General features: G+C 39.9%; 2 protein-coding genes across 2 annotated transcripts; both read right to left on the bottom strand.

Moving 5' to 3' along the window:
* Window positions 1–5,211: 5,211 nt before the first annotated feature.
* Window positions 5,212–6,119, bottom strand: LOC144713287 (uncharacterized). Its single transcript, XM_078587851.1, has 2 exons — window positions 5,905–6,119; window positions 5,212–5,556 (listed from the first exon to the last, which is right to left on the bottom strand). Exons 1-2 carry the CDS (start codon window positions 5,987–5,989, stop codon window positions 5,372–5,374), a joined length of 270 nt encoding a protein of 89 aa, XP_078443977.1. The 5' UTR covers window positions 5,990–6,119; the 3' UTR covers window positions 5,212–5,371.
* A 1,685-nt stretch (window positions 6,120–7,804) lies between these two features.
* Window positions 7,805–8,987, bottom strand: LOC144712670 (uncharacterized). Its single transcript, XM_078586935.1, has one exon. It carries the CDS (start codon window positions 8,721–8,723, stop codon window positions 7,887–7,889), a length of 837 nt encoding a protein of 278 aa, XP_078443061.1. The 5' UTR covers window positions 8,724–8,987; the 3' UTR covers window positions 7,805–7,886.
* Window positions 8,988–25,602: the final 16,615 nt, after the last annotated feature.

Here is a 25,602-nt window from a genome sequence, read left to right as displayed (position 1 = left end):
TGGATGGTAGGATTGGAGGATTGATCACTGGACGAAGTCATTTCTGTCATCAAACATCGGAGAATGATGGAAATGACTAGGTTTTGATGGTCCCGGTCCTGTTCGGTTTTTCGGCATGGACCTAAAGCTTACCTGAAGTTCGGCCCAGTTTCAGTCCGGTCTTGTTCAGTCCAGGTCCAGTTTTGTTGACTTGTCAAAGTCAAAATCAAAGTCAAGATGAAAAATTGACAATAACTTTTTCTATAAGAAAATGGCATTACAAGGTAATTTAGAATATCCATCTTGGAAAGTAAAAAACTAATCAAGCCAGATAGTGCAAGACTATTAACCATTATAATAAGAAATAAGACTACCAAAACAAAACCAACTAGAACATGAAAAAAAGGTTCTTCTAGTATAAAAGAAGAAGAAAAAAAGAAATAACAGGAAAAGGGAAGATGAAAATAAGAAGAATACAAGTAAAGGAAAATGAAAATAAGATGAATAAAAGAAGAAGAGAACAACAAAAAGGAAGGAAGATGAAAATAAGATGAATAAAAGAAGAAGAGAACACGAAGAAAAAAAGAAAGATGAAAATAAGAAGAATAAAAGAAGGAGAAGAGAAAAAAATAAGAAGATAACAAGATGAAAAAAACAAAGAAGAAAAAAAGAGGAAAAGAAGAATAAAAGAAGAAGAATATAAAATAAGAGATATGAGAAAAAAAGGATCCCAAGTGCATGGGGACGGTTGGGGGTGTTTGGGCAGCCGCGAGATGGAGGGGGGAGAGGAGGGGGGTGTGGGTAGCAGCGAGTGCGGGGGGACGGGGTGGTGGTTTGGGCAGCGCGAGAGGGGGGAAGGGGGGCGGGCTGCACGGCGAGCGCGAGGGGCGGGAGGGGGGGACGGTGGTGATCACGAGGGCTAGGGTTTGGGCCGCAATGAGGGGGGGAAGGGGGGGGGGAGCTCGGCGAGTGCGGGGGGAGGGGGGGCAGCGAGTGTGCAGGGGGGCAGGAGGGGTGGTTTGGCTAGTCGCAAAAGTGCGGGAGAGGGTGGGGGAATGGGCAGCGGCAAGAGGGGGGAGGAGGAGAGATGATGGGAGATGATCTCGCCACCAGAAGCAAGGGACGTCAAGAACCACACCGACCAGCCCAAGCCGATGTCCGCAACTACGACTTCAAGTACTCAGCCTAGCAATGGTCAACAGTTTCAGTGTTATTTTCGTATGTTTGACTTATTTTTCTGAAATATTTCGGATTGGGCCATTATGTCGGGCCTCATCCGTGTTATTTCTGTTATGTTCATAATGTAATTTAGGGAGAATTCTCGTCACGCGACTGTTTTCCACTTGTTTTGGCCCATTTGGGCATCCTCCCTATCCTATATAAGGGGACGGCATGCCCAAGGAAAGCCTTGGAGTTTATTGAAGTTGAAAGGATTTTCCTCAATCAGCTCCCAGCACCTCCATTTGGGGAGTTATCTTTTATCGTTTTCTAGCCTAGATCGTGGGAAGAGGCACACCGAAATGACGCTATCATTCCATGGAGGCCAAGCGTCGTCGCTGCCTTCTTCCACGTTTTGGTTCTTCATTGCGCCAAGCCCTTTCTTGATCCCATTTTCAAGAACGCTCGCGCTTTTCATTGTCAGCCTGCAAAAACTCCTCTCCGGAGCATCTCCTGCACACCCGTGCTCCTGTACCCCCGGCATCCGTGGATCTGATCGTCCACCTTCTCAAGAAGACGATTCTTGAAAAGTCACTTCCATGAAGTCATTTCTTGGATCGCTCTCGCTGTTGGTGCCTCTGGCTCTCCGACGCACCCGCGTGCACCCACACTCACCAGCATGCCTGCGCACACGCTCGCGCTTGACTACACCAAAGCCCCCCCCCCCCCGAGCGTGCCTTGCCCGCCATTCGCCCGCATTCACTGCGCGGTGTACTTGCAGCCGGTGCCTCCGCGTGTGCCCGCGCGTCCAGCGCGCACCGCGCCTCTGTACGTGCCCACATGTCATCTGCGTCTGGATCTCCTTGAGCATCCCCGCATACCACGTACTCGTCTGAGCCCGCCAGCCCCAGCCCCCCCCCCTCCTGTGCACATTCGTCTTCATGCAACCCCGATTTACACATGCCGAGGACAAAATTGCCATGGACTACGGTCCATCCAGGTTCCATCATCTTCCCTTATTCGAAGTCAAATTATTTCTTTCAATGCTGTCGTCGTATGTGTTCCGCTGCCTAGGAACGAGTTATTGCAATAGGAATAGCCACCTATCGTCGAGAGATAAGATTTTCTTGTGATACGACTAGTCTTAACAGTAGAGGACGTGGACGTCCTAGAGTACTCGGTACCCCCCACTATCTAGTCGTCTAGCTGATCTAATTGGGACGTTGGGAGTCTGACTTTGACTAGTCAAACTCCGGGACTTTAATTGATCTTCAGACTCATCAGCTATGCCGAATTATTATTCATTGATTTTTTCACACTAGCATTTCATAATTTCATATCATTTAGGTCACTTCGGTTTTAGCTGTGTTGTAATACAAGACGATCAATCCCGACGATCATCATACTGCATATGGGGGCAGAGAAGAGGGTGGGTGGGCAGCGGGGGGAGAAGGGTGGAGGGTGGCGACCCAGTACCAGTCCGATTGGACCTGCAGACTGGATCCGCACGGACTGGCCAGTCCCCCATGAAATGTCGGACCGCCGATCCTGGTTCAACCGGTCCCCGATCCAAAATGTCAAAGCCTAGAAATGAAGACCTGGAATGATAATTCAACCCTTCTGGCTACCCCGCAATGTTATGTCTGGTGGGGTAGCAGGTTGAATCCTTTGTTGACGACTTAAGTATGTGATGGGGCAAAGTAAGTGGCAGAGTAGCCTTGCTGCCATGCTCTCCAACTGAGATGCAGCCCTTATAACATGGATTTGAGGTGAGGGTGAGAGTTAGATTTGGGAAGCTGAGCGAGAGAGAGAGAGAGAGAGAGAGAGAGAGAGTGAGAGTGAGAGTGGTGGAGATCGCACAACAGGCGAACCCACGTTTGTGGCCGTTGGAGTAGCAACTGCCGTCACCCTCTTTCCCACGTTTCCCACTTTCTTCTTCCACTTCATTGTTTTCAACGGCAAATTTGATTTGAAGAAAAGTTTCCTTCGAGAAATTTCGCCCATTTGTTTCTCCTCAGCCACTGCCGCTGTCGCTGCCGAAAGTACCGCCACTGCTGCCGCTGAGGGGACACCCTCCTGCTACCGTCTCCCTTCAGTCACCAGCCATGGATCGTACATCATTCTCTTTTTTCCCTTTCTCTTTCTCTTCCCGCGCCATTCCCTCTCTCAATCTTCTCCCTTTATTGTTCGCATTTTTCCTATCACGTTCTCCCTCTCTGTTCTCTCTCGAGTTCTAAGTCTCTTGCTATTGGGAACGCTCTGTCTCTCTCTACTAGCCGCGTTCTTCCCTTCTTGGTCCCACTCTTTCTCATCGCTCTCTCTCTTTTCCTGTTCTCTCTCTCATCGCTCTCTCTCTTTTCCCGTTCTCTCTCCCATTGCTCTCTCTCTCTCTTCCCCTTCTCTCTCTCAATCGCGTCCCGTTCTAAATCCCCTCTTTTTCTATTGTTATTTCTCTCGTGCATTCTCTCTCTCGTTAACTCGTCTTTCTCTCTCTCTCTCGTGCTTCCCCTCTCTCAATCACATTCTGTTTGGCGTTCTCCCTCTCTCTCTATCTCCTGCCGCTTCTCCCGTATGTTCCCTTCTTGGATCGCGCTCTCTCTCTTTTTTTACCGTTATCTCTCTTCTTCCCTACGATACTCTCTCTTTCGCTTTCTCTCTTCTTTATTTCTCTATCTCTATCGGGCTTTCTCTTAATCGCCGTCTCTCTTCTTTATCTATTGGCTGACTCTTTCTCTCCCTCCATCACTCTTTATTTCTATTGGACCCCCTCTCTTATTTGTCCCTCTCTCTCCAGTTATTTCTCTCAATCATCTCTCTTTCTAGTTCTCTTTAGATCTGTCTCTCTCTCTCTGGCGAGCATCCTCTCTAGTGTTATCTCTCTATCGCGCGCCCTTTCTCTCTCTCTCTCTCCACCTGCTCCCTCTCCTCCTGTCGCCTACTTCTTCTCTCGACCACACGCCTATCATTCACGCTCTCCTTTTCTATTCTCTCTCATTCTATCTCCCCTATTTTCTCTCACTCTATCTTCTCTATTTTCTCCCGTTGTCTCCCACATCCACGCTCGTTATAACCAGACCTCTCTCTCTTTCCGTTGTTCCCCCCCCCTCTCATTAGCGCCTTCTTTCTTCTTCTCAAAGTAGCACTACTCATCCTCTGACTCTCCCTCTCTTTCTCTCCTCTTTAAACCTCTCTCTCTCTCTCTCCAGGCCACGTCTGCGATCCGTCCTGCATCACAGAGAGAGAGAGAGAGAGAGAGAGAGAGAGAGAGAATGACTGAACAGACGGCCATTCACTCTGTCCGGACTGTCTGTAACTGTCATCCCGTCCCGTCAATAGACAAGATTCTCACAACCCCAGACCTAAAGAAAATTTCTGTAAACCTGATAAATCAGAGCAATTCATATTGGATATCGGACAGATATTACATCATCTGATATTACCGACATATCGGATAAATCAGAGCAACCCATTTGGTTAACTTCTCGTCACACTCCCATCTGTCACCAGTCATGATCCGCTTCCTAGTTGTGGCAGCCAGGACCTACTGAGATCCAGCCTCGCATGTCACTGATTTCTAGGTTGAGGAAATGCATATGTATCACTTATCCGTCATCCGTCATCCGTCATCCATAAACTAGATTTTTAGGGAAATACGTCCCGTCCCGTCTTGTGGAAAGCCCGACTAGACACGACTTGTCAGAGGGTAGGGGACTGTCCTCGTCTCCACGGAAGGTAGCACGTCGCTCTCCAAACCCAGAAAAAAAAAAAAAAGCCATGAACAACGAAAAAGCTTCACGCCCACGTCAACTGACCGAACGAAATTAGTAATAACAAAACAGGAATTCTGCCATTTCCAGGCCCTGCCAATGGCAGCAAATCCGGATAAGATGAACGCCAGCTCTGAAAACCCCAAATTTTAAGAAAATTCTCAGAATCCCGTCAGAAACCTTCTAATATAACACCCTTTTTCTGAATTTTATTCCGTCAGATGGTGACGGCGTAAAAGGAAATTTTGGGCGTCGTTTTCTGGGATTATTCGTCCCCCGAACTCTCGGGGAAGAAGAGATTTGGAGAGAAAAGGAAAGAGCTTCGTGGGTATTATCAATATACAGATGTATATACCAAGGGAATATTCCAAGATTAGGATCTCTCTCCTAGGTTTGTTTATTCGGATCCACTCCCACCTGATTATCATCATGATCATCTTCATTTTCCTCTTTGATCTATGATTTGGTCACTGAGGATGAAGCTCGGGGTTGCGGGAGGAAGAATGGGGCCAGAGGAAGACGTTCCAGAAGGTTCGCTTGGGCGGAGCGGCGGAGGAGATCTCGAGCTCAGTTCTCAAAATCTCCCACATCACTCGCACGTCCTCGTAGCCACAGCTCCGGACGTCGTCGCTGAGCTTCAAAATCCCCGGCCCTGCCCCGCGAAACCTCGAAAAATTCAAACCAACTCTCAAAGAAGACGACCTAATTCCGCGAAACCTCGAAAATTCAAACCAACTCTCAGAGAAGACGACCTATTTCCGCGAAACCTCGTAAATCCAAATCAAATCTCGAAGAAGAAGAGCTAATTCTGCGAAACCTCGAAAATTCAAATCAAATCTCGAAGAAGAAGAGCTAATTCCGCGAAACCTCGAAAATTCAAATCAAATCTCGAAGAAGAAGAACTAATTCCGCGAAACCTCGAAAATTCAAACCAAATCTCGAAGAAGAGGACCTAATTCGGGGAAATCTTCGGAAATTCGGGATTTGATCGAGGAATTACCGGCCTTCGCCCCGACCTTGGCGCGAGCGGAGACGATCAGCCACGCTCTTCTCACAGGAAAGATCATCTTCCTCCACCAATCCATGATCTCGACGATCTTCAATCCTTCTTCCGCGGCAATGCGAGGGAGAGATCGCCGACGGCGGATTAAAGGAAATTCGCCGCTGCAACAACCCGCTTGAAATCTCTACACGTTTCTCTTCGCTCGCGCCAAGCGGCGGCCCCGTTTAAATACCCTCCCATCGGGTCCTCTTAGACCCGGTACCAGAATCCGATATTTCCAATGGGCCGCGGTGGGCCACTAATTACGCTCGTCGGTGGCTCTTCTCTTCTCGTGAATTATTTGTACTCTTTTTCTTTTTTTAAAACCTTTTAAAAGGTTTTTTTATGTGTATTTAAGTGCGCACGGGTACTGTCCAGTGGGCATTTAATTTCATTATTAAATTGAAGAGCTTTGACTCTGCGCCATGAATAAAAAAATGTGCAGGTTTTATTTAACCGACTTTTGACGCGCTGGACCGGGACCAACTGAAAATATATATATTTAATTCTTCCAGCAGATTCTTGTTTTCCTTTTTCAGCCCAGAATCATAATTTCTCTCCTCTTTATTCTGTTGAATGTTACTAATTATATCTATTGGGACTAATATAATGATGAGAAGTAGGACGTCTGGAGAAATGAAATTTATTTTATGCACAAAATTCTTTGTATTAAGGTTTTTATCCTTGTTTAGAAAAGTTGTGAAATGAAATTTGAATCTTGTTTGCAGAGCTAGGGCCCTGTTAGGATAATAATTTGTAAAATGAATGTCCATGTTTTCCTGAGGAATTATGATGTTTGATCGTTGACTTGCATCAATAGTGATAGATATAAGTTATAAACGATAAAAACTAAACCCTGATCAAAAGTGCTCACAATGACAGTAAGCCAATTACCCAAGGACTGGGAAGGATTTCAACAAACAACTTATTAAAAAAATATGGACTTTTAAATAATTACTTTCATGAAATGGAAAAATATTTAAAATCAAAACCAATATTTTTTTAATGTGCTAATCAAGTCGAAAATTTTATGACAATACCTGCAAAAAAAATATAATCAACCAAGATCCAAAGTTTGATGACACACTGCCCCATTCCGAACAAGAGATGAAAAAACTTGGGTTCTATTTGAGGAATTGTATCCTTAACCAACATGATTCCACCACTAAATGATGGTTTTATTGAAGAAATTACCATGGTTCACAGACGACCTCTCTCCAAGAATTAGAAAGGGACAAATATAATTATATAATCAACCAAGGTCCAAGATCCAAAGTTTGATGACACACTGCCCTCTCCCCCAAGAGATTCCATCAAACAATACATGAAGAAAAATGGGTTTTATTTAAGGAATTGTATCCTTAACCAACACGATTCCACCGCTAAATTACGGTTTTATGGAAGAAATTAACATGGTTCACAGAAAGACTCTCCCCAAGTAGTAGAAAGGGACAAGTATAATTATATAATCAACCAAGGTCCAAGATCAAAAGTTTGATGACACACTGCCCCCTTCTCACAAGAGATTCCTAAACAATACATGAAAAAAATGGGTTTTATTGTAGGAATTGTATCCTTAACCAAAACGATTTCACCACTCAATTACGGTTTTATTGAAGGAATTAATATGGTTCACAGGCGGCCTCTTCCCAAGACTTAGAAAGCGACAAGAATAATTATAAAATCAACAGAGGTCCAAGATCCAAAGTTTGATGGCACACTGCCCTTCCCCCCAAGAGATGAAAAAACATGGGTTATATTTGAGGAATTGTATCCTGAATCAACACCATTTTCACCACTAAATTACGGTTTTATTCAAGAAATTAACATGGTTCACAGACGGCCTCTCCCCAAGTAATTAGAAAGGGACAAGTATAATTATAAATAATGGCAAAAGGACAGGACAAAAGCTCACAAAGATCCTTGCCTTGAAGAGTCAGTCACTGGCCTGGGCTGCCAGAGTCCAACGAGATAACGGTTTCGAAGGCACCGACCAAGGCCAGAACTTTGCTCTTCTTCTTCTCCGCCAACTTACTCGCCGTCTCTTCAATGACATCGTTGTACACCGGCGCGGCCTCCTTCTTCCCTTGTTGAGACGGCGCTGCCACCGCCACCGCCTCTTTCCTACTTTCCTTACTCTCTCCTCCGTCTTCAAAACCCTTCAAATTCTCAACTACATCTTCTCTTTCTCTTCTCTCCTCTTCCTCTGCAAAGCCAACCTCTTCTTCTCCCTCTTCCTCCTTCTCTTCTTCCTCTTCTTCTTCTCCTTGCCCGACCACTGCAACTTCTTCCTCCTGAGCCGGTTTCTCTTCAATCTGGGTGGGACTTACGATTGAGAATTCCTCACTTTCAACGGGGATAATACTCGGAATGGGCTCCTCTGGGGATACTTTGACTTCCTCCTTAATTTCCTCTTGTGGGTTTGGCGAGTGCGGTGGCATGTCCTGTTCCTTGTCCTTGTCCTTGTCTTTTTTTACCTTGTTTTTGTCCTTGGGCTTTGGTTTGGAAGGGAGGAGAGTTTTGGGCTGGGAGCGGGTGAAGGAGTTGGATTTCTTCAGGGCTCTCTTTTGGGGTTTGGCCGTGGGGCAAGAGCTGAAGGTGGGTTTCAGATAGTTTGGTACTGTCGTCTTCTTTGGTGAAGTAACGGCGGTGGCGTTCTTCTCCGACGAGCTCGCCGGAGACTTTGTTCGCCGCTCTCGGAGGTCCTGTGATTGGCTCGCCGGCGACTTGTTCACCTTCTCCTTCGTCAAAGCTCCGTCCTTTCTCGTCGTCGCCATAGAAACCTACAGAGAGGAGAGAAGAAAGAGAGAGAGAGAAGGGAAGGGAAGAAGGAGTGGATGAACATGGAGGAGAGGAGAAGCGTTGAAACCGAACCAGCTACGCTTGGAATAGACATGCCGGAGTTGACGAGGTCAAAAAATGATAAACGTTTGAAGTATTTCTCAATGGAGCCTGTTTCTCCTCTAAATATAGTACTTAGGAGCTAAAAACTCCAGGAAACTATTCTTTGGAGCTTTATGAGAACCGCACTTCTTAAAAACAAAGCATTAGAAAGCCCGGATAGTATGTAGCCTATATCGTAGAATGTTAATCGTTTCCATGCGTTTCCTAGTATGTAGCCTCTATCGTAGAATGTTAAACGTTTCCATATGTTTCCTATTATGTAGCCTCTATCGTAGAATGATCATGTTTTTACTAGTATGTAGCGTCTATCATAGGATGTTAATCGTTTCCATGTGTTTCCTAGTATGTAGCCGCTATCGTAAAATGTTCACCATTTCCATGTTTTTCCTAGTATGTAGCCTCTATCGTAGAATGTTAATCGTTTCCATGTGTTTCTTAGTATGTAGCCTCTATCGTAAAATCATCAGAAAGCCCGGATAATATGTGACCTCTATCTTAGTGTTTACCATTTTCTTGTGCTTCCAAAATAGTGTGGGGAGGATAATAATTAGTGATAAAAAGTACTTGGATATCACTCCAATCGTCTAGCCCACTCAGTCGATCAAGACTGGATAAACTCACATCAACGGGGTTCATACGTCTGATGAAGAAAATAAAATAAAATCCTTCCTTTTTTTCAGCTCTCTCATTCTCATGAAATCAAGTGGAACACTTCGTTGCGTACGAGAGGGCCTGTTTAGTTAGGCGTCCTCTTTTAAAATATTTAAGCTTTCTACTTTCAACGTGCAAGATGAGTTGCCTCTGATATTCTTTCATAAACTCATGAGTTATGGCTGTTTTCCAAAAAGTGCGGGATGGGATATTTTGCAAAAACATAGTACTTCCCTAACATGTACGTCATTGGTCCTGTAATTGGAACTGCGTCTGATATGATTTCTCAAAGAATTCCGACCGATTCCAAGGAAGAGGCTTAGTCAGTGGGTCAGCAACTTGGACTCCTGTGATGATAAATTGGATTTGCAGGTGTTTGGCCGCTAGTTTCTCCCTAACAAGTGAAGAGTCAATTTTCACATGATTTGTGCAAGCATAGAAAACTGGATTGGCTGCAAGATCTGTCACTCCCAGATTGTCACAGTGAAGGGTGAAACAGTTCCGTTCCCGCTCAAGAACAAGAAGAGATGAGGGGAAAAGGAACAAGAGAGAGAAGAGAAATATGCATGATCAAGATCGTTGTTTATCCATAGACTTTGCTAAATTAAATTGGTTGGTATTTACAGCAAAAATTTATAGCTCTAAAATATAAAGATAATCTGTTATGATCGTAGCCGTCATAACAAATTATAACAGCTTCAATAAAACAAATTGTAACCGTTGGATCCTATCTACGTGTATTCCTAGATATAGTTTATCCTAACTATGCTTAATGATATAACTATGTTTGATCCTATATTTAATCCTAACAATTATTCTCATAACGAGTATAAGGGGTGTGTTTGTATTTTACTAGCTACTCTTTATTAACGTTCCTATTGGTCCACGTCAGCTCCTTGTTGTCTCTTGATGAGTTGCTGACTCCTCTTCAGAGAGTTGGGATTGGATTTTCCTGTATTCTCAGCTCTCAGACGAGTGGATTGAGCAAAAGGATTTCAGTTGTGGCATTCTCGAGAGATTTCTACTCAGGTTCTGTGCTGGAAGTGGCAGCTATAAGTTGGTTTTGAGCTCCAAGAAACGATATTTTGACCTTGATAAATGAGACAGCTCCCAGGTGACCAATCTACCAGCTGCGGATTGAGCCCAAATCCGCATCACTATAAGAATTGAGGAATATATCAGATTTTTTAAAATATGAGACAAGTGAGATACTCCCTTTGAGATAAGAAAGAAGACACTAGTCATGCTGCCAATCTTGAGGAGTATGGTCGTGTAACACTTAACTAGTGCAATCTGAATCTGATGATCATGTAACACTTAAACATAGATGATGTCAAGAAATGAAATTGGCTTACTTTTATTACTTTCATGTCGTCGGGTTTGAGATTGTTGTAGAGCATAGAGGTCAAAGCTAAGGTCAGAATATACATCTGATAAAGGTCATCTCTTAGGTTTTGGAGATTCTGACACTTCAGACGAATCAAAATTTGTGGATCAGGAGTTTTTAACTGAGTGCAAGAATCATTGCTGTCGACAGCTGTGTCAGGAGCAGAAACGTATGTCTGAGAAATAATTTCAAATGTTTCGCTGTGATAGTCCCAAGTTGGGTTGATGTAACTAAGACGGGGCATGAATTAATTTCCCATTCAGTCTCTATGTTTTTGAATTTATTTATGAATTTTTGGATTTTCCACTCACAGCTCAATCTCACAGTACACATGTAATTTTATTTTAGTTCGAGGGCCTAAATCAATTGTCTCATTGAACAAGCATCAAGTATTAGATCTTCATCTGATGACTCATGTTATTCCATGTGCACGTACGTAGAACTTCAATGTCTTATCCCATATGTTAGATCCTCTTGAGCAATGTGGAACACCTATGGGCGACCCTTGTGCTACATAGATGCCGCAATGGGCTCGTGTTGCTATGTTGGCTTGTTGGAGACTACAAAATAGGTACACCCACGTTAGCTGTCGCTGCGGACCCACGTATGTATTTTTTACTTTTTAGGCCCTAAATATAGTAAAAAATATAAAAATAATACAATTTGAAACAATTTAATTTAATTTATAAGCACTATTCATAACAAAAAATTATCCGTTAGTTTCTAAATTTGATCAAACTAGGACAACTTTCAAAGTTACACAGAAATAAATAATTAGATAATTAAAGTCATTCCAACTTAATTAAATAGTTAGACAGAAAAAGGTTTATCTTTCAAGATTACTAGTTTAAATTGAAAATTCAAATTAGGAAAACTTTGAAATTTGATTGATTCTTATATTTTTATTCTTTTTTTTCTTCATTGTTCATTCACTTAAATCACAAAAAGAACTAAACTTGATAAATCTAGTTTATTTGAAATCTTGTGACCTTTAGAAGAGGCAAACATGAATTTAGGATGTAATCTAAATTTATAATGCAATAATTAAGTTTTAATGGAAGGGATGGTAATGGTGGAAATATCATAAAATAATGACTACATGCACTATAATCATGAAAATTTGGTTGTCAAATCTGTGAATGATGTCAATATACAAGATCCATGTTATCAGGGGACTGGCTATGCCATCATAGTGTTCGCATTGGTGCTTCTTGGGGTCAGTGATGGGGAGGAAGCTGATCATGTTGTGACAGGGTAGCGTCAGGGTGTCATTGACACGGGGAGGAGCAATCCTGATGTGAGAGGCTCAGGTGTTAGTGATAAGGGTTGGGGTCTTCAAAAAAGGTGAGGGTATCCAGAAAATGGAGGGGTCAAAAATGGGATGGGAGGACTGGTCATGTTGTAGTACGGTTGAGGTGACTAGGTTTCAGTGTTTATTGTGGGCATTTTGGTTGTGCGGTGTGATCATGTGGGTGACGAGGGTAGTGGAAAAGGTTGGTGTGTCATTGTCAGCTACTTAGGGAATATGGTCACGCCATGACAGGGTTGGAGTGTTGGTGTATTAGTGATGAGGGGGACTGGTAATAATGTGATGGGGTCGGTGTTCCGGTCCCCGAGAAGACAGTGAGGGGGTTGAGACAAGTGAGGGGTGTCAGAAATAAGGTGAGAAGGGTAAGACATGTTGTGAGGGCCGTCATAGTTAGGGTGGTGCCAGGTTGATACCATGACATAGTCCAGCGTGGTTTTGGTGTGGGCTTCCTATCTATTTCATAATTTATTATATTTTAGGTAACTTATGTGTGTTTTTACTTCCCTCGCATGTGTATTACATATTCTGATTGTCTTTAACGTGTAGCAACTTGCACATTGAGTTGGATTGAGCATAAAATGTGTGTTCATTTAAATTATCATAAATAGATGTTATTTGAGCTTAAGATCGTTTATTATATTTTTTGAATGATATTCTAATTTCCCTTTTTTGTCCCATTTATATAGCTGTTATTTGAGCTTAAGATCGTTTATTATATTTTTTGAATGATATTCTAATTTCCCTTTTTAGTCCCATTTTTTGTCCCATTTTTTGAATGATATTCTAATTTCCCTTTTTTGTCCCATTAAAAAAATAATCATAAGCTGGAATATTTTAGAATCTATTTAAATATTTTTAGTTTTTTATTATATTTTTAGAATGATATTATGATTTTTCCATATTTTCTCATATTCTATGACTGAAAAGATATATTTCCTGAATTATTTAAAAATATCTATGGTTTAAAAATGGTTTATTATTTGAATTAGTCTTCTCTGGTAGGTGATAAAACCTGTTCTCTATGAGTTCTCAAAATGATTAGCCTAAGCCAATCATTGGCAACGACAAAGGATTACCAATTGGCAATGTTCTTGATAGCCTATTCTTTAATATATTTATTATTTTTTTCTTTTAACCTAATGTAGAATGCAACAAATCTACAAAGGAGGATTTTTTGCCATAAATCTGAAAACCCATCTTTCAGGTGTATGTAGACATGACATAATTTTATTTAATAAAAGCAGGGAACTAATTAAGCCTGATTTTTTCCCCTTTAACAAGAGCAGGATTTAAAGCAAAATTGTGGGTATCATATTAAACATTGATTTCCAAGAAATGAGTGGCACCATCTTGTCATTTTTAGCGACATGTGTCCACGACAGATTTAAAGTGTGTAAAATTATGTAATCATTGGTCAATTTTCAAAAAAAAAATGCATGTGTCAGCGCATTACAAAAGTATCCCTTCTACTGTGTTATAACACAACATATTGGGCACATCAAAGCATTATGTGACATAGTGACAACAACCAAAATTGCTACAACTTTAAAAATGATATCTAATAATCCATAAGAATCTTTGGGCTGAAATGTTAAATGCAGTTCCATATTATATCATCTATCTATCCATGTCTCGGTTATATAGACCTCCCCATTCTATAAAAAAGGCATCCTTCTCTTTTTTTCTCAATTATGATTAGCTTAGTGATTTTCTCATCACAAATCTCGTTGGGGTCTTTCATTAGTCTTAAGAATGAATGATTGAAGTGATGTTCTGATCAAGACTCATAAATAGAAAGCACCACATGAACATAAGGTTAGTGTAATCTTTGTCTTTTATCATTATTTACATCTTTTTCTTTTTTTCCAAACGCATCATCTAGTGTTCACCCATCCTGATACTGGTATCAGATTACGGTATTGGGACGGACGCTGTATCAGATACCGGAATTTCTGGTATCCGTCTTTTCTGATATCCGGATATCGGATATCAGTTGCTACAGTTACGATATCCGATATCGATATCCGTCTCGATGTTGTCATCCGCCACTGTCTCAGGGGGAGAATGACGATATCAAGTATCAGAGTTCGATATTGGATTTCAATATCCAACTTTGAATATTTAATAAAAATATAATTAATCATAGTACGACATTTGGAGAAGGTTTACGCGAGCCAGCGGGTAAGAAGAGAACTTTCTAATAAATTATATAGCTCGTTTAATATATAAAGTCCATACTTCTTTTTCTTCAATATGGGATCACAAGATTTGGGATTTAACATTAAACTCCGAATTCTTCTGTCCCTTATGGAACAAATTAGAAATGTTAAACTCTATTTATTGAACGACTAAACTATAAGTTAAATATAGGTAATTAATAAAATATCTTACACATGTATGGACTAATAATGTAGTAGTTATTTATTAAAATATTACTATCACATTTAATTGATTTCCTACCTCTTTTAAAATATAGTGCTCGGAATTTTTATTTTCTTCCATGTGGGACAATAGAATTTGGAGTTAATGTTAAACTTCGAATCCTGTTATCCCATATGGAAAAAAATCAAAAGTTTAAGCTCTATATAATAAACGAGGTAGAAGATATGTTAAAAACAAATGGCGTTATTATCATTGAGTATCTAAGATGATGATAAATATCGATTTTGCTGTGGATATGGGATATCGATATCTGGATACGGATTCCAATATCCGGATATCCAAATCCAATATTTGGTATCTGATATCCATCTCGACACTGCCTAGTAGATATCTGTCTCTGATATCCGTCTCCGATATCCGTCTTCACCTAATCGACGGATATCGTCCGATATTCAATATCCGATATCAGACACCTGTTGGGTTCGGTGCCTTGGTTCTGCCATGGAAAACACGTTCCATGGACGCGGAACTGTGTTGATTGATTCACAATCTATCTTTAAAACAAACCATTGAAAGTAAATTTTGGGAAACACATTTCATCCTTGACATTTCCGCTCTAAGAGCTAATAAATCCAAAATGATAGTAATATATATGTGCAATTTCAGCTAATTTATCTACTTCTTTATCTTTATCTGGATATATTATCAACATTTATGTTAAGTTGTGAAACATCATGAAACAAAATCACCTTTTTCTGATTTGGACTTAATTATTATCATTTGTGGGACTAACCCCACTTAACTCAATGAGTTAAGTGGAATGAATCTCACTCTCTTCTTAGTTTATGTGGAAGATGCAGGAATTAGGTGAAACTTTCATGAATAAAGGAGATAATTAAATGAAGAGGAAGCTATTTGGACCTGAGGAGCAGGCTCAGCCACAACCCTGGGCCAAGAAAGAAGGCCCAAAGCAAGACAGTTGGCTCTAGTCTAAAGGCCCACTAAGGAAGCTCCACTAAGCCCACTATGAGAGGCATGTTGGGCCAAAGAAAGGAGGGCAAGGGGAAGGTCCAGTCATGATTATTTATGAATATTTCAGGGGCTTAAATGATGATTGGAGGACAACCTTGGACGTGGATCCAAGCCAGAGAAGAAGATCCAGCCATTCAATCCACAAAACATCCAAGGGTGGAGACTTAAAGATAGCACCTTTAATGCTAATTAAGGAAAGAAGCCTTGAACGTCCAGGGGGTATTTCAAAGGTCTCAATGCTGATTGGAGGACCATAATGGACGTGGATCATGACCCTGAACCGAAGCTCTGGCCATCCATTGTATTAAAAATCCAATGGCTCTCCTTTGCTCTCTCTCCCTATATAAACCACTTCACCCTATTGTAAAATTCATCTTGTGATTCAATCCAAAGTAATGTTTGGTGGCCTAAGTGCAATTGAGTCATAGATCCATTCACCTCAGTGAGTGCCAGGCTGAGCAAGAAGCATCTAGGGCTGAAGAAGCTGGTGGAAAGGAGAAGAAGAAGTCCCTTGGACCTTAGCGGGTGTGACAAAGAGGTTACCTTCTTATTTCTCCTTTTTCATTCTTTTCTGTTCGTCTTTTGTCTTTTGTAGTCTTGGATCAGCTAGTCAATATCTAGACGGTTCCAGTGCATCCAACCACGCTCTAAAATTCGTTCTAGAACTCATTCTAGAGTGATTTTAGTACAGTCCATTTTTTTCTCTCTCCTCCACCAAGGCACCTTCCCCATTTGGCATCCGAACTTAGCCAAATTTTGACTAAGTCCAGAGCGCCAAACTGTTTCATTTCCTATTTTGTTTTAGCTTTCAAATACTCCTAAAAAATACAAAAAAATTATTTTCTGCCTATTAATATTATTATAATATTATAATAATATTTTATTTTTCTTTGTTATATATTTTTATTTCATTAGTTATTTATCTTCATATGTAGTAAACCTACCTCTAAAATTATTAAAAAATACATAACTAAAGCACAAATTCCTAAGAAAAAAACCCTTGCTCCCTGTGGATCGACCCTTACTCTCCCTACGCTAGTAAGGTTATTATAAATTTTTGTTGTTTTAATTCGGATAAACCAACGACACTAATTAGTGAAGTTAACTCATCACTAATTACCCCAAAATCTCAATTATCAACTGGCACCGTTGCCAGGGAGCACGGTGATTATTTTTAGTGAATTTGTATTTTTTCCTCTTTTGCCAAAGTTGAGGGCAGCTAACCCTCAACAAACGGTACTTCTAACTACTTTTTTGGAGATTGATGGTCTTAATAAGGTCTAAGGCTGGGACTAGTGTTGAGGAAGATCTAGACACTCAATATCCTGCTCTTCCAGCAACACTTACAGCTCAAGATAAATAAGAAGTCGATATGGCAGAAGATGGTCAACCACAACAAGGGAGGAGAAGGACGATGTTGGATAGATCTACTCCATCAGGAAGTTTATGGCAAACCGGCATCAACATCAATGTAGGTGAGGGGGTTATGTTTAGGTATGACAATGCCCTACTTAACTCTCTCCCTGAATTTACTGGTCATTCTTCTCAAAACCCCTTAGAATTTCTTGATGATTTTCACATTCGATGTTCCTCTCAAAATATTCCTGGTTTAACTACTGAAGCTTTAAAAATGAAATATTTTCCTCTTACTTTGAAAGATAAGGCTTTCGCATGGTATAGAAATTTAGGCATAACATTTAACTCATGGGAAGAAATGCAGAATAAATTTCTACATAAATTTTATCCCCTTTCCAAAACTAATTTTTATAGAAAAGAAATTCAGAAATTTTATCCCCATGATCATGAAGCATTTAATGAATCAAGGAAAAGGTTCAATGAATTAATCCGAAAATGCCCTCACCATGGAATAGAAAAATGTCAGCTAGCTGAAATTTTTTATGAATCACTTCCTGATATTTTAAAAACTAAAGTGAATCAAATAGCTGGTGGCTCGTTCTATATGGCTTATGAGGATGAAGTCTTTGATCTTTTGGAAAGGGTGGCTGAAACTGACCTACAGGAAATAGGAGCAAGTCAAAATGGAAGAAATGCCAACCCAAAATGAGGAGTGCTGCAAGTAACTTCAAAGGAAGCTGATCTTCATGCATGGATAAGAGAAACCAACAAGAAACTTGAAGAATTAACTTCCACTCTAAAGAATGCTTTTCTCCCTAACTCACCCCTTGTGAAAGCACAGATTTGTTCTATATGTTCTAGCAGAGATCATGAGGATGGAGCATGCCAACTTGGAGAGGAGGAAGTCCATTTGTTGAACCACAACCAACAGCCTTGGGGAGGACCAAAGAGGACCATCTACAACAACCAAGGAATCTACTCCCAAGGAACCAAGGCCCCTTTCCAGCAACGAGTCCACTTCCAGACCCCACCACAGCAGTCTTATCAAGCAGCTCCACAAAACCAGGTACAAGATTTGTCCACTCTAACACCTGTGATCTCTCACATGATATAGCAGCAGAATCGAAGGCTACGGGAAGAAATGGAGATGTGCATGCAAGCCATGATGGAAACATAGACAAAAATGATGATGGATGCGCAAGAGCAGACCAGACAGCTATTGGAGAGCTTGAAGCAAACAACAGCTGACCATGGAGGTAAGGGAGTTGAATCCAACTCCCACTCAGGTCAATTTCCAACTCAACCTTCCATTAATCCCAAAAATTTATGTCATTTACAAGAGGAAACCCTATATCATGACAATGAGGAAGATCTTGAAGAAATTCAAGTCATTTCAAAATTGAGAAATGGCAAGGAACTTCAAGATCCTCACCGAGGCAAGGAAAAAACAAAATTGGAGGAAAATAACATAAGAGAAGGAGAGGCTCCATCACCTAGTGTGAAACCCCTACCTTCAACCTACACCCCTCCCATTCCTTATCCTTCGGCCTTAAAACCCCTTAAGTCTTCTCCTGATTATGAGTATAGACTCCTAGAGAATTTCAAGAAAGCCACTATGTCAATAGCCGTAGAGGATATGATTAAATGTGCACCTTCTTTAAAGAAATATTTAAAGGATTCATGCACATCGAGGAAAACCAAGGAGGTAGTTAAGCTTTCTGAAAATGCCTCTAGTATCTTAAACTCTGTTCCCATTAAAAAGAAAGATCCAGGAGCTCCTTTTATTACATGTGAAATTGGAGGAAAGATTTTTACTAGAGTATTATTAGATACAGGAGCTAGTATTAGTATTATTCCAAAAGTTTTATATGAGGAATACGGTTTTGGGGAATTAGAGGAAATCTGCATGGATCTATTGCTAGCTGATGGAACAATTAGACAACCAGAGGGTAGGTTATCTGATGTGATGATAAACGTTGAAAATTGTGAGATCCCCGTCGATTTTATTGTAACTAAGGTAAAGGTAAAGGGAGATCTAAGTTTAGCGCCTATCATTCTAGGAAGACCCTTCTTGGTGACAGCTAGAACAATCATGGATTGGGAAAAAGGGACTGTTGAATTTAAGGTTGGAGAGGAAAGATTTAAATTAGACATATCCAAGATGATGAAATGTCCTAAAGGGAGTAACGAAGAGTTAAAATTTTGTGATGAAGACGAGGATGATGTCGATGCTATTCGAGGGTTTTTATTGAGAGTAGATGATGCCAACGAGGAAAGAGTAGAACCTGAGCCTCCTACACTCTCCCTAGATTTGAACTTAGAGCTTAAACCTCTCCCATCATCTTTAAAATATGCATTTTTAGATTCTAGAAATTCCTTACCTGTGATTATTTCCTCGTCCCTTACTCCTTCACAAGAAAATGATTTGCTTAGGGTATTGAGAGAGCATAAAGGAGCATTAGGATGGACATTTGAGGATATTAGAGGAATCCCTTCATCAATTTGTGAACACAGAATATTTTTAGAAGAAGATTCTAAACCTTCTAGGGAGCACCAACGTAGGCTGAACCCAAATATGAGGGAAGTATTAGAGAATGAAATATTAAAATGGCTAGATGCAGGTATTATTTATGCCATTTCTGATAGTGAATGGGTCAGCCCTATTCACATGGTGCCAAAGAAATCTGGAGTAACAGTAGAGATCAATGAAAAGGGAGAAGAAATCCAGAAGAGGCTGATAACTGGATGGAGGGTATGTATTGACTATAGAAAATTAAATAAGGCTACAAAGAAAGACCATTATCCCCTTCCTTTCATTGATCAAATTTTAGAAAAACTATCAGGACAGAATTTATTTTGTTTTCTTGATGGTTATTCAGGATATAATCAAGTTAACATTCATCCTGATGATCAAGAGAAAACAACTTTTACTAGCCCTGTAGGTACATATGCCTTCAGGCGCATGCCTTTTGGCCTATGTAATGCTCCAGCCACCTTCCAAAGATGCATGAACTCTTTATTCTCTGATTTAGTAGGTGATTGTTTAGAAATTTTTATGGATGATTTTTCTGTATTTGGAGATTCTTTTGAAAATTGCCTTCTAAATCTTACTTAAGTTCTTCAAAGATGCATTGAAAGTAACCTTGTGCTAAGTTGGGAAAAATCTCATTTTATGGTATAGGAGGGAGTGGTATTGGGGCACAAGGTCAGCAATCGTGGACTGGAAGTGGACAAGGCCAAAATAGAATTCATCCAGGGCCTTCCACTCTCCACAAATCTAAAAACCCTTAGAGGGTTCCTAGGCCATGCAGGTTTCTATAGGAGGTTCATTCAAAACTTTGCTAAAATTTCCAAACCTCTTACTAATTTCCTTTCTAGTAAAATTAATGAAATCACTTTGGATAAAAGTGCTATTTCTGCTTTTGAAGAGCTGAAGAAGGCTCTCACACATGCACCTATTTTGTAAGCTCTAGATTGGAGCTTGCCATTTGAAATCATGTGTGATGCCTCGGATTTTGCTGTAGGGGCAGTCTTAGGACAGAGGAAAGAGAAGAAACCTGTGGCCATATATTATGCTAGTAGAACTTTAATTGATGCACAACTCAATTACTCTACCATAGAAAAACAACTGCTAGCTGTAATTTTTGCTTTAGAAAAATTTCGACCTTATTTGCTTTGTAGTAAAATAATAGTCTACACTGATCATGCGGCATTAAAATATCTTTTATCTAAAAAGGAAGCTAAACCTAGGCTTATCAGATGGATTTTATTATTACAGGAATTTGACATAGAAATTAAAGATAAAAAGGGCTGTGAAAATTATGTTGTTGATCATCTTTCTAGGATCAAAGTAAATGTCTCCTCACTTATCCATGAAGCATTTCCGGATGAGCAAATTCTGGCTATCCAAACAGGAAATGTTCCATAGTTTGCAAACATTGTGAATTTTTTGGTGACAGGAAGAGTCCCTTCAGGATGGAGCTACAATGAGAGAAAGAAGTTCTTCAAGGACATGCGAGATTATTTTTGGGAAGAACCAGAGCTATTCCATCAAGGAGCTGATCAAATTCTTAGAAGATGCGTACCCGAAGAAGAACAGAACAACATCCTTAAATTCTGTCATTCCAACTTAGGAGGAGGTCACTATTCAGCTAAGGTAACAGCCCATAAGGTAATGGAAAGTGGGTTTTATTGGCCAAATTTATTTAAAGATGCACATGATTTTTATTTAAAATGTTTAGCATGTCAAGCATCTATAAATATTGATAGAAAAAATCATATGCCTCTAAAACCCATTTTAGAAGTAGAAATCTTCGATTTATGGGGCATTGATTTCATGGGACCATTTCCTAATTCGGATGGATATGAGTATATTTTAATGGCTGTAGACTATGTCTCAAAGTGGGTAGAAGCCATAGCCACTAGGACCAATACCAGTAAAGTTGTCACTGATTTTGTGGAGACTTACATCTTTTGCAGATATGGATGTCCTAGGGCTATAATTAGTGATGGGGGGTCACATTTTGTAAACTTTAATTTTAGACAGCTTTTGAAAAAATATGGTGTACAACATAGAGTAACTACCCCATATCACCCGCAAGCTAATGGGCAGGTTGAATTATGTAACAGAGAAATTAAGAAAATCCTTCAAAAAATTGTGAAGCCCAATGGGAAAGATTGGCCATACAAACTAAATGAAGCATTATGGGCCTACAGAACAGCCTATAAAACACCCTTAGGAATGTCCCCCTTCAGGTTGATATTTGGAAAACCATGTCATCTACCATTGGAGTTGGAACATAAAGCTTCATGGGCAATTAAAAAGCTAAATCTTTCTTTTGATGAAGCAGGAAAATGCAGGTTGCTCCAGCTCCAAGAACTTGAAGAAATTAGGAATGAGGCTTATGAAAACTCCAAGATATACAAAGCCAAGATGAAGGCCTTCCACGACAAAAACATCAGAAGAAGGACCTTTGTCAAAGATCAAAAGGTATGGCTTTACAATTCAAGATTAAAACTCTTTCCTGGTAAGCTAAAAAGTAGATGGAATGGACCTTATTTGGTAGTAGAATCATATGAAAATGGGGCCATTTTAATTTTGGATCCTAGAACCCATAAACAATTCACAGTGAATGGGCAAAGGCTGAAGCCTTACTTACATGATGATCCTCCTCATCAACCCCTTAGTATGATATTGGAAAAACCTGCAGGTTAGTAACATCCATAGAGCTGCATTAAAGCTTTTATTTCTATTTTTTACCTTTATTATTTTCTTTTGTTTCTTTGTTTTTCTTTTGTTTTCTTTTCTTTTCTTTGGTTTCAGAAAATGCCTACCACCAATACATGAAATGGACGTGAAGGAACCTACATGAAAGCGCTCAACCCACTGTTTGCGCCCTCTAAACTCCTTTTTATATTTTCCTATGCATTGAGGACTATGCAACTACTATGTGGGGGGAGATTCAATCCGCCTTAAAAGTTTTATATTTTCTATGATGTCTCAATGTTTTTTTTTTAATAAGATGGGGGTATAAAAGATTCTTGAATTCAACATCATGCCATAACCAAACTTTGGACAGCCCCTTTTATCTTTTTACCCTAGAAGAAAATGTGGGGAAGCTAGGCTCACTGAGCGCATCATGATCATATTATAGGGGCATCAATGTTGATTTCTAGGTAGTACATGATCTTATCCCCAAATGGCGAGAGTACATGGTAGGGTGAAGGACAGATCTGAAAATCAAAAGGTGTATACCCCATAGATAAGGATTTGAGTGTTGAGTGAAAGTGTGACACCCCCACTACACCCATATTTTGATTTAACCGAACCTATCTATGTGAATGACTACCTATCAGCCTAATCATATGCTGGATAGTGAGATGCACTTCTTCAAGTCTTGAGCACATTACCCCTCCATTTCATACCTCTTATAAAATCTTCATCCCACAATTCTTCATTTGCCATCTTCATCCATCTATGCTTACTGACCCTTTACCACCTTTACCTCACCGTACCTATATACGACCCCACCTCCTTGCTTATGAAATGCCTTACTCCCAAGTCGTTCTATCTCTCTTATCTTTAAAAACAATATCATGTTGATATTTTTCATCTGATTTTAAATCTTTTCCATTGATATTCACTCTACATCTTCTCAATCTATTTCCTCTTTCTGATCCTCAAAGTAAAAAAAAAACAAAAAAACAAAAATCCTCTTTGAGGGTAGAGTGATTGCATGAAATCTGTGATTGACATTCATTCAAGAAAATTTATTTGATTACGGTAGTTCATACATCCTTTCTTATTCTCTTCTTCTATTTGCCAGCCCAAAAAAAAAAAAAAAACAGGAAATACAGAAAAATTACTATGAAGAATACATTTTACAAAATTATGAAAAAAGAAAGGAAAAATTAGTATGGGGCTTGTTTCTTCTTCTTCTTCTTATTTGTTTCCTATGAACTTCCTATCATTCCATAATGAATGCATTCTCTACCTAGATGAATAACTTATGAGGATCATCTTTACCTTCTTCTACCTTCCACATTTCTTCTTGAATCTTGGGAGTAGGCTATATAAGTAATCTTCCTCCGACTTTCTTACCTCAGACTTTGCCCATTCTCCTTAAACCTTTCTTCTCATCTCTCTTGAAGCTTAGAGTAGATAGGAAGCCATTTCTTAACACGCCTTGTTACCTTGTGCTCATAATAAGAGGCGAAGAGTGCATACTCTCTATTTCAGGTCTGATGAAGCTTTTAGGGACATCACCACTTAGGTAGCCCTTTCTTTTGTGAGCGAGTGAACCAAGAGGGGTGAGGCCCAGTTCAATGTGTGAAGTGAGGAAATCTTTTTTTTATGGTGTTGAGCCTAGAGAGAAGTAAGCTGCCCTATTATGACCACCAGTTCTGCTCAGACCATGAGAAAAAAGTTCATGTATTCCTGCAAAGGTTTTGACCTAGATTGTCGAAGGAAAATGTTCATCTAGATATGTGATTGATAAACTTAACCCTTCATGCAGATACCTTCTTGGTGTAAAGGCGATAAGGGAAGTTCAAAGAAAATCGAAGGGCATTGCTAAGGGACTAGCAATGATCTAAGTTGGGGGGTATTTGATAAATCCAAAATGATAGTAATATATATGTGCAATTTCAGCTAATTTATCTACTTCTTTATCTTTATCTGGATATATTATCAACATTTATGTTAAGTTGTGAAACATCATGAAACAAAATCACCTTTTTCTGATTTGGACTTAATTATTATCATTTGTGGGACTAACCCCACTTAACTCAATGAGTTAAGTGGAATGAATCTCACTCTCTTCTTAGTTTATGTGGAAGATGCAGGAATTAGGTGAAACTTTCATGAATAAAGGAGATAATTAAATGAAGAGGAAGCTATTTGGACCTGAGGAGCAGGCTCAGCCACAACCCTGGGCCAAGAAAGAAGGCCCAAAGCAAGACAGTTGGCTCTAGTCTAAAGGCCCACTAAGGAAGCTCCACTAAGCCCACTATGAGAGGCATGTTGGGCCAAAGAAAGGAGGGCAAGGGGAAGGTCCAGTCATGATTATTTATGAATATTTCAGGGGCTTAAATGATGATTGGAGGACAACCTTGGACGTGGATCCAAGCCAGAGAAGAAGATCCAGCCATTCAATCCACAAAACATCCAAGGGTGGAGACTTAAAGATAGCACCTTTAATGCTAATTAAGGAAAGAAGCCTTGAACGTCCAGGGGGTATTTCAAAGGTCTCAATGCTGATTGGAGGACCATAATGGACGTGGATCATGACCCTAAAAAGAAGATCTGGCCATCCATTGTATTAAAAATCCAATGGCTCTCCTTTGCTCTCTCTCCCTATATAAACCACTTCACCCTATTGTAAAATTCATCTTGTGATTCAATCCAAAGTAATGTTTGGTGGCCTAAGTGCAATTGAGTCATAGATCCATTCACCTCAGTGAGTGCCAGGCTGAGCAGGAAGCATCTAGGGCTGAAGAAGCTGGTGGAAAGGAGAAGAAGAAGTCCCTTGGACCTTAGCGGGTGTGACAAAGAGGTTACCTTCTTATTTCTCCTTTTTCATTCTTTTCTGTTCGTCTTTTGTCTTTTGGTAGTCTTGGATCAGCTAGTCAATATCTAGACGGTTCCAGTGCATCCAACCACGCTCTAAAATTCGTTCTAGAACTCATTCTAGAGTGATTTTAGTACAGTCCATTTTTTTCTCTCTCCTCCACCAAGGCACCTTCCCCATTTGGCATCCGAACTTAGCCAAATTTTGACTAAGTCCAGAGCGCCAAACTGTTTCATTTCCTATTTTGTTTTAGCTTTCAAATACTCCTAAAAAATACAAAAAAATTATTTTCTGCCTATTAATATTATTATAATATTATAATAATATTTTATTTTTCTTTGTTATATATTTTTATTTCATTAGTTATTTATCTTCATATGTAGTAAACCTACCTCTAAAATTATTAAAAAATACATAACTAAAGCACAAATTCCTAAGAAAAAAACCCTTGCTCCCTGTGGATCGACCCTTACTCTCCCTACGCTAGTAAGGTTATTATAAATTTTTGTTGTTTTAATTCGGATAAACCAACGACACTAATTAGTGAAGTTAACTCATCACTAATT

Source organism: Wolffia australiana, chromosome 15 (assembly GCF_029677425.1).
Source record: "Wolffia australiana isolate 7733 chromosome 15, ASM2967742v1".
Lineage (NCBI taxonomy): Eukaryota > Viridiplantae > Streptophyta > Magnoliopsida > Alismatales > Araceae > Wolffia > Wolffia australiana.
Note: the sequence above shows the minus strand (reverse complement) of the source record. Positions and strands in the feature narration are given on the sequence as shown.

Bases quoted from the DNA above. Each gene is read 5' to 3' on its own strand.
- LOC144713287 (XM_078587851.1), bottom strand. From the start codon at position 5,989: ATGGATTGGTGGAGGAAGATGATCTTTCCTGTGAGAAGAGCGTGGCTG. The intron at 5,557-5,904 runs GTAATTCCTCGA...TTCGCGGGGCAG, and splicing joins CAAGGTCGGGGCGAAGGCCG to GGCCGGGGATTTTGAAGCTC.
- LOC144712670 (XM_078586935.1), bottom strand. From the start codon at position 8,723: ATGGCGACGACGAGAAAGGACGGAGCTTTGACGAAGGAGAAGGTGAAC.